The following is a 14,156-nucleotide window of genomic DNA, read 5'->3' on the forward strand; positions in this document are numbered from 1 at the left end:
CTCAAAAACTTAAAGCTGATGCCCAGTTTCTTATCTCCCTTCCTATTTTTCATCACCCTTCTTTCTCTTTTTCCCCCCATATTGATATTGTGTTAAAAGAAAAAACTGCCCACAGGGACTTTTTTTAAATCTTCCTTCACATTGAAATGTCAACATATAAAAACCCATTTTTATAGCACACTTTCTCCTTATACTTAAGTTCTGTTAAGCCCTCTTTGAAATATTCTTATCACATTTACTTACATAATCCATCATTCAGTCTCTTGAGCATATTGTTAATGACATTGCTTATAGTATATTCATACTCTTCTACCTTCCTTCCTTCCTGGTTCCTGCTATTTTTACCAGGCTCAAAAACATGATCTAGAGTCTTTTCCTTTAGACTGGTCCTTTGGAGTCTTTAATGTCGTTAATTTGATTGCACTTATATCTATTGCTTCATTCCCCAGAAAGAATGACTCAAGAAGGTGGTAGGTGAAAGGGTACTAAAGATGTCTGTGCTGGGGTTGGGGATAAAATGACAAATGTACTTAATAGTTTTTATCCACTTGTCTATTCCTATTGCTTCTGGAGGCTATACTTCATATTTGTGTGGAGAGCACCTTTGTGTTCTGAATAGGTAGTAGTGACCTAATCAACTGAACCCTACCTAAGATCCCAAAGAAATGGGGGAAAGGAGAAGATTTTGGATCCTGGAAAGGTTTTTGAGCATCAAATGGATGATTTGTCATTCAAGGACCACCTAGATAAATAATAGAGAGGCTGAGTAGTGGATAAAGAATATTTTTTAGCCATAGTATCTCAAGGAAAAAGAAACCATAATCTGCAATAGAAAGCAACAAATCTGTTGCACAAAATTGTACTGAAAAAAGACTAAATTAATCATACTAAGGCTTACCACCTTTAATCTGATTAAGGACACAAGATGGCATATCAATTAACCTGATATAAAGAACTTGAGATTTATTTTTTCCCTCTAGTTTCTGTTACTAGTTTCAGTTAAGAGTCAGCTTTTCCTTTCTTCACCTTCTTTTGAAAACACTTACCATCTGACTTAGAATCAATATGTTTTGGTTCCAAGGTAGAAGAGCAGGACAATGAAGTTTGGGTGACTTGCCCAGAGTCACATAGCTAGGATATGTCTGAAGTAAAATTTGAACTTGGGACCTCCCAACTCTGGGCCTGGCTCTTTGTCCACTGAGCCACATAGCTGCCACCACAGTAAACCTTTTCTGATAAATGTGTATTGTAGGACTGATTTGTTATTTTTTTATGGGTTGGTAAAAATTTTATTTGATATATTGTTACATCAACACCACTTATTTATCATAACTTTTGAAACTTTTTAAAAACAAGAGCTGGATTTATTCTGTGTTCTTTTTTCTGGATGGCCAGAGTTTTAAATATTTGCTTTCAAACACAATAGCTTTTAGCAACAATAGGTGAAAAAAAAAAACCTCTATTCAGTTCATTTTTTTCTTTATAATTTCTGCTTAAGTACCATCCTCAATATTTTTTCCTTAATTGGAATATGGTTAATTTGCTTTTTCTTTTTTAATTGCTTTTCTTTTAGAATCAATACTTAGGGAGACAAACGGTAAGGGCTAGACATTGGGTGTTAAATGACTTGCCTAGGGTCATATAGCTGGGAAGTGTCTGAGACCAGACTTATTTGCTTTTAATGAGGGATCATTATATGTAAGGTGATTTATATAACTTAGATAATATAAATACATTTAATTTGGGAAATGCCTGGTGGTGGTTATAACAAATCATTGTATCTTTTGTTCTTTTGAAGCTCCTAGAATGTCATGTCTGCTGGTTGTTATTTTAAGATCCCAGGCAACTTAATTACCATTGACAAATATATTTGTGTTCACGAGAAAATAAATAAATCAGTTCATGAGATACTGAAGTGATTTTTAGGCCACTGCTTTCTTTTCCTTCAGGTGGAGTATAATGACATATGAACTCAAATTACCAACAAAGCCTTCTCTCCTTCCCATCACTTCAGAAGAGGAAAATGAGGAATCTCACGTAAGGCTTAAGTCTGCATATGCTTACTGTTTAGCATAGTGAACATTTCAAAATGATAAGTTAAATCATCATATAAGAGATGTGAAATATGTAAGAAGCATCTGCTGAATTTCAAAGAAGATTTTTTTCCATGTAGTATATGGTATGATTTCATTGCCTACCTTTCATTCCCTACACAGAGGGCAAAGTACAGATATAACACACTGACTGGTTGATCTGGCAGCAAGAAAATAGCTTGAAGCACTACTTTTATTCATTTGGCATTTATCGAGCACCAGCTCTGCACACAGCAAGTGTTGTCTCCTGGATGAGAGTAGAAGAAATAAAAGTCTTCTGTCCCTCAGAAGTTTACAGGCTAGTTGATTATGCCAAATAAAACAGATCTAAATGGATTAGACTTTAATTTTTAATAATAACTCATAGTGCTTTGTGTAAAAAGCAAACAAACAACAGTTTGCAGAGCATGAGGTTTTAAAAAGTTCTTTCCTCACGACAGTCCTTTGAGTGAGATCAAACAAGTAATGCCATCCATGTTTTACAGAAAAGGAACCAAAGACAATCAAAATGACTTGCACATCCAGTTAGTGTTAAAGCAAGAATACAAACCCAAGTTTCCTAACAACAAACTAATCACCCTTACCATGACATCTTATTGCCTCTAATCTTCCAGGAGCAATTCAAAATAGTGCACAAACAACTACCCAAGTAAACTCTATAGATAATACCTGCGTTGGGATTTCATAAAAGGAGAGTCAATTTCCAAAATGAAGATTTCTAGCTTTGAGGGCAGATCGAACTGGGGATTTAAATGAAATCCATGAGTATTTCTCTCACTTGTCTACAGAGTCAGTTGGATCCAGCTATATTCTCTACAGACAAATTACATCTTTTTCACCAAAGCATATTAATACACACACACACACACACACACACACACACACACAGTATTAACATATCCAAGTGTTGTTTCCTACCCATATCATTAGAATCGTATTCTTAGGTGTGTGTGACTGAACTTAAAAAACAAAACAAAACCTCAAAACACTGATCACAATTGAAACTGTTCTTTGAGTCTTTTTCTTGCATAGGAGACTGCATGGCTTAATAGGAAGAGGGCTGATTATGCAGGTAGAGAATTTGGGTTCGACTTTCCTGTTCTGCATTTTGACTACCTGGGTATCTTAGGGTTACTTAATCCTATCATCTCCTCTGTAAAATGAGTAGGTTAGATGATGTCTAAGGTCCCTTTTAGCATTAAATCTTTTGAATGTAAGAACTTTCTCACCACTAGAATTATCCAAAGATGGAATGGGCCACTGGGTTGGGTGGCGACTTTTCCCTTTGATGCATGTTTCTAAGCAGAAATTGGATGTTTACTTATCAGAGATGTCATAATGAAGATGCCTGCCAGGGCAGCAAGCTGAATGTACATATACAGTTCCTTCCAATTCTAATGTTTTTTAATTTTTTTATTAGATTTAGTCATGCATTTTGCCTTATAGTAAGAAAAGAGGAGAAGTAGGCTACATAGTCACTAATTTTACACCTTTGTATTCTTATCAAGTTACAGTTATATTTCAAATTACTTCATCCCTCCATATTCCTTTTAAAAAAACACTCTACCTGACCAAGCTACCAATGACTACTGGTATGTGAGTTTTCCTTAATCTTTCTAGTTTTTCACCATAGCAGACTATAATAGTTTTTGACCTTGGATTCCATAACAAGTGTTTTTCTTTTATTTTTGGCTTTTTCTTCCTCCTTTACCCCCTGAATTCTCTCTTACAAAGCCCATTTCAAATGATTCATCCCCCCATTTATTTTTTAATTTTTTATACTCTTACTTTCTGTCTTAGTAGCTACTCTTAAGACAGGAGGGCTAGGCAAACATTTAAATGATTTGTCCAGGGTCACAAAGCTAGCAAGTGTCAGATTTGAACCCAGGACAACCTGACTCCAGGCCTAGAGCTCTATCCCCTGTGCCACCTAGCTGCCCCCAACCCTCCCTTTCTCCTATTAACAACCTTCCTCTTTAGACAAGCACTAATAGACCATGAAAACTGGTTTTGCAATTCTCGTGTATTTATAGGAGAGCTAGGTGGCTCAGTGGGTAGAATGATGGACCTGGAGTCAGAAAGACATCTTCCTGAGTTCAAATCTGGCTTTAGATCCCTAGAGAAGTCACTTAACCCTGGTTGCTTCAGTTTCCTCATCTGTAAGAGGAGCTGCAGAAGGAAATGGCAAACCTCTCCATTGTCTTTGCCAAGAAAATCCCAAATGGGGTCATAAAATGTCAGACATGTCTGAACAACATTATATACTGTAATTATCTAGGTTTGCTATGGATAGCCAAGAAAAAGAGAAGTAAACTTGAGCTAGGACACACAAATCAGGACCTTGAAAGTCAGGATGAAGACTTAGAGATCCCATCCTCATATCACTGCTGAAGTTCATTCCTTCCTTCAAGACTTACTTCAGGTACCAGTTAATCCATGAAGCTTTCCCTGACCCCTACTCATGTGATAGGAATCTTCCTCTCCCCAGATATCTTAGAGCATATCGCTTGGACACATTCTTTCTATACTGCTCTTTCCAGAACAGGGCCTCGGAGATGGAAAGAACCTCAAAGGCTATTTAGTCTGATCTCTCCCTGTATGAGAATCCATTCTGTGACCTTCTTAACAAGTGAACATCAGATAAATGAGGGAGAATTCATTGGAAGGAGATACTTAAAATAAGGCTTTTCAAATTAAATATGTGTCAGAGTTTGGGAAATAATTAACTTTGGAATAAATTGCTAAATATTTGTCATACTTAATTGTAGAATCAGATATTTTTTCTTTATGATAAGAGCCACTGGATAAACTTTCAATTCTATAGGATTAACTTTAAACATCACAGTATTCATCTTTTTTATAAACCCAAATTGTATGATAGTTCTTTGTACATATAGCTTTTCCTGCAATTAAATCATTTGCCCAGAAATAGCTGGACCTCCAACTTGATGTACATGATTCATACTCACTGAGGTTTTTTTAAACTAATGCTTATTGAATTAAATTGGTAGGCAAAAGCTAACTTGTATATCATGGATTAAGCAGTATCAAATTTTAGGATCATAAGATTGAGAGCTAGAGACTACTTAGTTCAAGCCCTTAATTTCAGAAGAAATAACTGAAGTCCTGAGACATTAGATTTGTCTGATATCTCTCAGACAGAGCTGGGATATGAATTCATGTCTTTTGACAATATGTCTTAACTCTACCATACAACTTTATGCTAAATTCATTTCTCCTCTTTCCTTTTTTTTAAAAACTCTTATCTTCTATCTTAGAATCAATACTGTGTATTGTATCCAAGGCAGAAGAGCAGTAAGGACTAGGCAATGGGGGTTAAGTGACTTGCCCAGGGTCATGCAGTTGGGAAGTCTCTGAGGCCAGATTTCAACCCAGGATGTCCTATCTCTGGGCTGCCCCCATTTATCTTGTTTCCATAAACATTTTACTGTTAAAACTGAGGAAGGATTACTAGGTATATTTCCTGGTTGCAAGGGTTTACCCTATTCCTTAACGAGAGGCAGTGTGTTTTCCAAATTGATCTCTGGTTTCACCCAGGCAGGAACACTGCCTATGATGGTTCTTTGATTCAGGAGTCTTATTTACTTCTCCCAGCGTGCTGCTGTAATTGCCATCAGCATTTGAGAATCTTGTTATGTTTATCCAATTTTTAAAGTAATATGAACATGATTAATCACTTTTCCCTTTTTTTCCTCAGCAGAGTTTAAATGCCTAAATTAACATTCCTTAGAGGCAATAATCCTAGGGAAGTTCCAGGTTCAAATTAGGGGTTTGAGATCATTGGCTCTGAGTGTGTGGTAGCTTGACAATATAAACTCACAGGAAGAAATAGTGTAGAGGAAAAGCCATTTGTTTGCCACCCCAAAATTGGGAGAGGAAAAACATGTGCTTGGGGAAGTTATAGGTATAAGTATGGAGGAGAGCATAGGAATAATACTGCCTGCTCAACTGCTGTGTTGGACTTTCATTCCTTGGATACCTAGACTAAATCTTTCCAAATTAAATATATCTCAAATCTAATTAATTTCAAGATAAATTACCAATTGTTTTTCCTACTTACATGCAGAAGCAGATATTTTTTCTTAGTTATAAGTGCTACTAGAGAGACTTTTGATTCTGTATTATTAACCTAAACATCAAAATATTCATCTTTTTTACAAACTCAAATGTATTTATTTTTTCTTTCTACTTACTAAGACTCTTGATATCTTTAGATTAAGGTGGGTCAATAAAGTTTAAAGGGGGAAAAAAGCTGATATTCCATTGGGAGTACCAGAAGAAGCTTTCAAAGACCCATAATTCCGATTAAATCTGAGTGCTGAAGGATTTTAAGGGGAATTTATTTTACAAATAATTTTTGTTGATATCTTTTTTTACATCACCTTTGTGTGAGATCTATTCCCTCCTCTTTCCTTCTTAAGCAGTGAGCCATCATCTTGTGCGGGGAAAAAAAAATCAATGTAGCAAAACTAGCATCCTTAATGGATCTGACAACACATTCAAGTTCTTCCTACCATAGTCCTGCACCTCTTCAATGAAGGAAAAGAAAAGAGGAGGGAAGAAGGAAGGAAAAGAGAAAGGGGGGAGATGAAGAAGGGATACTTTTTCCTCTTCTTCCTGGGACCAAACTTGGTCTTTATAATTGTAAATTATAGAACTTTTATAGGTTGTGTTGTATGATATTAAGATTATTGAGTCTTTGCCCTCCTATATGTTTTCTTTTGAAAGAAGCCTGCTTATTTGACTTCTAGAATCTTTGTATCATTAAGAATAATGTGATTTTGTTGAGTCTTATCAAAAAATATCAAATTGAACATCACATCACAAAAAAAATATCAAATTGAAATATCACATTGTTCCTTGCAGAAACTAAACATTTAAAATAGTATTTTGGATTGGAATAATACCATCTTTCCATTAGAAATTAATTCCTACATTTGGGAAATTAAGAAACATTATCTAACAGATTAAACAGTAGCATTATATTGATTTTTATCAAGTTATACCTAGTACTCTACTTCTTAGAAGAAAAAACCTGTTTTTCTTTAGTATAAAAAATTTTTTTAAATGAAATCTCTATCATTTCATTACTGTTTCCTATTAATTTTTTTCTCTGTAAATGAATAGCATGTGCAGACCTGTTTGCGAATACTGATTTTCTACATTGCCCTAAGAAAGACCCATGGTGCTATCAGACAGCATGAAAATACTTTTTTTGATGGTGCTTTTCTTGTTTTGAAGAAATAAATTGCATTAAAGACATCTCAACCTCCCTTCCCCTGGATAAATTTCATAACCCCAAATGTGTAGTTCTCTCATACAGTATTCATTTCAGATCCCCATAGGCATGATTGTGAAACCATTGCCTATTCAGTTTTCCTGGGAAGGAGCACAAAACTTTGGAACTCCTCCTAATTAACATACCAACTTCCAGCATCTTGCTAGTACTACAGAAAAACAGACCTTAACAAGATTTTGAGGGCTTTCTTGTTTAACTCCATTCTGCCAGACAGGACCACACATAAACCATCTGTTTTTAAAAGCTTTCTAGAGAAGATAATTCAACTACCCCCTTTAGAAACTAATTCTATTATTTAATAACATTCAATGCCAGAAAATTCTTCCTTATCATTAACCTAAGTCTTTGAAGTCTTCTAATTTAGTTTATTGCTAATGGCCTGAGTAGATAGCTGGTTACCATACTCTGTAAGAAACTTTTATGTACTTGAAAAAAACACCCCATCAACCTCTTCTTCTCCAAATAAGTAACTCCGGTTCCTTTAAACTGTTTTCTGTAGGTCTATTTTACAATACTTTGTCATCTTTAAATGCATCTTTATTTATTCTTTTTATTCTATTTATTCTAATTATTCTTAAATTCTATGCAGCCCTTTTTAATAGAAGATCAGAACTTGACATACTTTTTGTAAGGTCTGTCCAATGAGAAAATGAATTCATGATTTCTATGTTCTTCATATCTATTTATAAGTTCTAGCTTGGTAAGTAAGACCTATAATCTTATAATCTTATAAATGTTTAGTATTAGCCACTGGTTTAAGGAATTATTTAAGACGATAAAAGAATAATTTCTCTTTGACTCAGCAATGCCCTCGATGGAAGTAGGAATGCATGGGCTGATGCCAATTCCTATCGTACCAGTTGCTAACTTTTCAATGTGAGCGTTGACATTTTGGAAATGAGCAAATCAAGTCTTGATTTATTGTTTTGTTGATTGTCTAGGTTTAAAAAAGCAAGAGAGAAAATGTTATAATGTACATTAAAAGTTTAGTCTAGTTTACCAACTCTTCTCCCCATCTTCACCAATTGGTTCTTTCATTACATTTCATTTTTTTACCAATTGCATGTAAGAACGAATTTCCACATGAGTTTTCTGAATTTATATGATCCAAATTATCTCCTTCTTTATTCCTGAAGATGGTAATCAATTCGATATGGGTTATCCGTGTCTTATCACACAAAACATATTTCTTTTAAAAAAATTTTTTTTTAAACCCTTAACTTCTGTGTTTTGGCTCCTAGGTGGAAGAGTGATAAGGGTGGGCAATGGGGGTCAAGTGACTTGCCCAGGGTCACCCAGCTGGGAAGTGTCTGAGGCCGGATTTGAACCTAGGACCTCCCATCTCTAGGCCTGACTCAATCCATTGAGCTACCCAGCTGCCCTATAAAACATATTTCTAACCACTACTGGTTCTTAAACATTTACCAGCATATCCCTGGTTGTAAGTGGCTTGAAGTTAAGATACTGGTTTGTTTTGCTACAAGTGTTCTTAATATCTAGGACACAGGAAGCATATAGCAAATGGGAAATAGTTCCTTTGCATGATTCCCTGAACCACATTTCTCCCTTAGGGTATATGGCTTGGAGCAGTAATTGCAGGGTGCAATAACTCTGCAAGCCACCAGGTGGCGAAGATTGAACTAGATCAGTGCATTGCAAACTGCTTGTTCAGAAAGTAGGAGAGAGATAGAAAAGAGAGACAGACAGAGATAGACACAGAGAGACAGAGATAGACACACAGAGACAGACAAAGACAGAGACAGAGAGACAGACACAGAGACAGAGACAGAGAGAGAGAGAGAGAGTGAGAGAGAGAGAGAGAGGGAGAGAGGGAGGGAGGGAGGGAGGGAGGGAGAGAGAGAGAGAGAGAGAGAGAGAGAGAGAGAGAGAGAGAGAGAGTAACAGAGAGCCACAGAGAGAGACAGAGACAGAGACAGGGGTGGGGGCAGGTGGGCGGGAAGGCAGGCAGGCAGGCCAAACACTGGATCTTGTTCCCCTCAAAGTCTTTCCTGAGAATGAACTCTGATAGTTGCCCCATTATTTATGGCAGATATAACCATTATAGCTTTACATTTCCATCTCTTTGACTTTCTAAAGATCTTGGGAAATGTAGAGATAAAATAGGTAACTATTATGTAGCAGATTATTTCAGCAGGGGGTTACAAATGTTTAATGAATTTAATCTAACCTTTTTGTTTTAAAGGAAGCTAAGAAGTAAATCATCACATTGTTTCTTTTTCAAATTTTTTCTTTTTTTATTGTTACAAACTTGACAAGTATAAGCAGTGCCCTATAAATAAGAACATAAAAAGACACTGAAAATGAAATTATGACTCTCCACTATGTACAGCTTGGGTTTTTAAAAATCCTTTTTTAAAAAATGTAATGTGTTAGTTCCAGGACCAATTGTCTAGGTTCCCCTTTTGAACTTCCCTTCTCTTATGTTTATTTGTTTTTATTATTCATTGCTGCTCCTTTTTTTCTTCCCTGGCTTTTTTAGTATTATTATCACTCTCTCCACTACTGCTCAGCCTCCTTTCTACCCAAACTGTCCTGTATAATGAATAATATTATCATGTAAAACAAATCCACACACCAGCCTTGTCTGAAAATATATATCCTTCTGCACCTTTTGTCTGTCACCTCTCTGCCAAAAATAGGAAGCATGATTCGTTATCAGTGCTCAAGAATCATGACTGGACAGTGTAGTGCTCAGAGCTGAGGCCTTTCAAAGTTGTTTTTCTTTATCCATTGTTGTCAGTGTTTGGATCGTTTTGGTTCTGCTCAAATCCTTGCATCATTTCCCACATGTCCTAGTTTTCTCTGAACCCATTTCTTTCCTCATGTCTTAATGTATATTAGCATTTCATTATATTCCTGTGCCATATTTTGTTCTGCCATACATTAATTGATTGGAATTCATTTTTCTAAATAAGTGTTGCTATAATAATAATACCTAACATTTATATAGCTCTAATACATTCCCATTCTGCAGATGGGAAAACTGAAGCAAATAGAAGTACCTTAGTTATACACATTTATGCACAGCTACTAAATATCTGACTTGAACTCAGGTCTTTCTTATTCCAAGCCCAGCAGTCTATCTGCTGAATCATCTGAATGCAATATTAGCTGCTATATATATTTTTGTTGATATAGCTGCTTTCCTTTCTTCTTTCTCTCCTTTTTTGGAGTATTAGCCTAGTAGTGAAGGAACATATAATATAAATACTTAAAAAAAAACTTAATGAGATAATTGAATGTAGATTTAAACTGGTTTAATGATAGAGAGTGAAAAATTTCCTCACATTTCCAATAATGGTTTTATGAGAAATTCTGCATCCAAGGAGAACTGAGTTGAACTGAATTATTGGTTTTTCTGTAACACTTGTTTGGAAATTCTGTTTTTGTTTCATAGTCCTTACTGACAACATATATTATGACTTAGCTGTGCTAGAGATGGCAAGAAAATTGGTAAGAGTGGGGTTGGGTTTTTTTTTTGTTTGTTTGTTTTGGCTTGGTTATGATATTAACATATAACTTCTTTGTGGCCATTTCATTCATTCATTCATTCATTCATTCATTCATTCATTATTTTCAATTTAATCCACACAAAGCTTTTTCTAAATTGGATCTCACCTTTAGTATTTTCACAATTTCCTAAAAAGACCCTATTGTGCTTTACTGTTTGTTTATTGTGCAAGAGCAGGATTTTAAGTCTACTAGATTCTAAACCTGTTTTGTTGTTGTGTTTCTTAAAAATTAGTATTATTGCAGTTTGAAATCTGGTAAAACATCCTTCGTTTTTTTCATTATTTCTTTTTATATTCTTGGCCTTTTGTTCTTCCAACTGAATTTTATTTTTTTTCCTAGCTTTATGAAATAATTTTTGGGTAATTTGATTGGCATGGTACTGAATAAGTAAATTAATTTAGGCAAAATTATCATTTTTATTATATTGGTTTGGCCTATCCATGAGTAATTAATGTTTTTTTCCACTTTATATCTGACTTTATTTGTATGAAAAATGTTTTGTAGTTGTATTCAGCTAGTTTGTGGATTTGTCTTGGCAGGTAAATTCTCAGGTATTTTATATTGTCTACTGTTATTTTAGATGGGATTTCTCTTTCTACCTCTTGTCATTGGAGTTTATTGATAGTATAAAGAAATGTTGATGATTTGTGTGGGTTTATTTTATATACTACAACTTTGCTAAAGTTGTTGATTGTGTCTATTATTTTTTGATTGATTCTCTAAAATTCCCTAAGTATTCCATCATATCATCTGTGACAGCTTTATTTCCTCATTACCTATTCTAATTCCTTCCATTTCTTTTTCTTCTATTATTGCTATAGCTAGCATTCCTTTCAATACTGAATAGTTTTGGTTATAATGAACATCTTTGCTTTACTCCTCATCTTTTTGGGAAGGCTTCTAACATCCTTATTATAGATAATGCTTGCTAATCATTTTAGTTAGATGTTATTTATCACTTTAGAGAATGTTCATTTATTCCAATGTTTTCTAGCATCTTTAACAGGAATGGATACTATATTTTGTCAAAAGCTTTTTCTGCATCTATTGAGATAATCATATAGTTTCTGTTGGTTTTGTTATTGGTATGGTCAATTATGTCTATAGTTTTCCTAATATTAAACCATTCCAGCATTCCTGGTATAACATCTTCCTGGTCTTAGTATATGGCATTTATGACATATTACTATAATTTCCCTACTAGTGTTTTATATTAAAATTTTGTATCAGTATGCATTAGGGAAATTGGTCTTATAGTTTTCCTTCTCTGTTTTAGCTCTTCTTGGTGTAGGTATCAATACCATGTTTGAATTTTGTCAAATTGCTTTAACTATTTTCCCAAATACTTTATATAGTTTTGGAATTAATTATTCTTTAAATGTTTGGTAGAATTCACTTATGAATCCATTAGGCCCTAGGAATTTTTATTTACATTCATAGTTTGTTCAATTTCTTTTTTATGTTTAAATATTCTATTTAATTTTCTGTTAATCTGGACAATTTATATTTTTGAAAAATATTTGTCTGTTTTCTTTAGATTGTCAGCTTTGTCGGCATATATTTGGGAAAAATAACTTCAAATAAATACTTTAATTTCTTCTTCACTGGTTGTGAATTCCCTCTTCATTTTTGGGACTAGTAAATTATAGTTTTCTTCTTTCTTTTTGATTAAATTAACTAATGGTTTATCTATTTTATTAGGTTTTTTTTTTTTATAAAACCAACCTCTTTTAATTTGTTCAATGTTTTCTTATTGTCAATTTTATAAATCTCTTCTTTGATTTTTAGGATTTCTAATTTGGTGTTTAGTTGGGGATTTCTAATTTGTTCCTTTTCTAGTTTTTTTTTTTTAGTTGCATGCTCAATTTATTGATCTACTCTCTATTTTGTTGATGTAAGCATTTAGAGATATAAAATATCCCCTTAGTACTGCTTTGACATCCTCAAAATTTTGGCATATTGCCTTCTTGTTTTCATTCTTTTTTTAAAAACCCTTAACTTCTGTGTATTGGCTCCTAGGTGGAAGAGTGGTAAGGGTGGGCAGTGGGGGACAAGTGACTTGCCCAGGGTCACACATCTGGGAAGTGTCTGAGGCTGGATTTGAACCTAGGACCTCCCGTCTCTAGGCCTGACTCTCAATCCACTGAGCTACCCAGCTGCCCCCTGTTTTCATTCTTAAATGAAATTGTTGGTTGTTTCTATAATTTGTTCTTTAACCCACTCATTCTTTAGAATAAGATTATTTAGTTTCCAATTACTTTTTTCAGCTCTTTTTCTGTAGCCTTTGATGAAGACTATATAATTTTTATAGCATCATTGTTTGAAAAAGATGAATTGAATATTTCTGCATTGCTGCATTTGGTTGTGAGACTTTTATGTCCAATTATATGTTCAGTTTTTGTGAATATACTGCTGAGAAAAAGATATATTTCTTTCTATTCCTATTCAGTTTTCTCTAGAGGGCTATCAAATCTAACTTCTAAAATTCTGTTCACTTCCTTAATCCCAAAATGTGAGAAAATTATTATTAAAAATTGTATATACATCCAATCTTAAAATATAATAAGAAGGAAAGAAGAAAGAAAATTAACATTAATACAGAGGACTCTGGTTTTGTAGCCATGCAGAGCTACAAAGGAAGGGAAAATAACAAACATTTATTAAGTACTTATTATGTGCCAGGTACTATGCTATGATATTATATCATTTGATTTTCACAACATCCCTGGGTGTAATTGTGATCTTCATTTTACAGTTGAATAAATTAAGTCAGACCGAAAAAGGGTGAGTGAATTGCCCGTTGTAATAGAGCTAATAAGTATCTGAGAATGGATTTGAACTCAGGCCTTCCTGATTCCAAACCCAGAACTCTGTACCCTCCACTGTACTACCAAGTTGGTTTGAGGAAGCCCTTGCCTATGAGCAGGTCTTTTACCGCTTGCCTTGTATAATTTTTGATAATCTGTTATTGGTTAAAATATTTTAATATTATTCTCTGAATAGTCTATAGATTCCCATAGAGATTGGTTGGTCACAGTAGTCCATTCCTTTTTTAAAGAACAAGGTAGATAAATTCATTAACCTGTACCTGATCCTTTATGAATGATGCCTCTTACAGTTTGTTTCCCATTACAAAAAAAAAAATCTTTGTTCAGTCATTTTGAAAGATTGATGTTGTCCAGACCTTCTTAAAGCTTGAATAATTAGTC

The 14,156-nt window shown here is 34.3% G+C and overlaps 1 protein-coding gene across 1 annotated transcript in view; it reads left to right on the forward strand.

Moving 5' to 3' along the window:
* DGKH (diacylglycerol kinase eta) overlaps positions 1–14,156 on the forward strand; it is a 227,285-nt gene that overhangs the window by 166,602 nt on the left and 46,527 nt on the right. The window contains exon 13 of the mRNA XM_044670616.1: positions 1,950–2,037. Within this exon, the coding sequence (XP_044526551.1) occupies positions 1,950–2,037 (88 nt within the window). The remainder of the gene's footprint in view (positions 1–1,949; positions 2,038–14,156) is intronic.

The sequence above is a fragment of the Gracilinanus agilis genome, chromosome 3 (genome assembly GCF_016433145.1).
Source record: "Gracilinanus agilis isolate LMUSP501 chromosome 3, AgileGrace, whole genome shotgun sequence".
In the NCBI taxonomy this organism is placed as follows: domain Eukaryota; kingdom Metazoa; phylum Chordata; class Mammalia; order Didelphimorphia; family Didelphidae; genus Gracilinanus; species Gracilinanus agilis.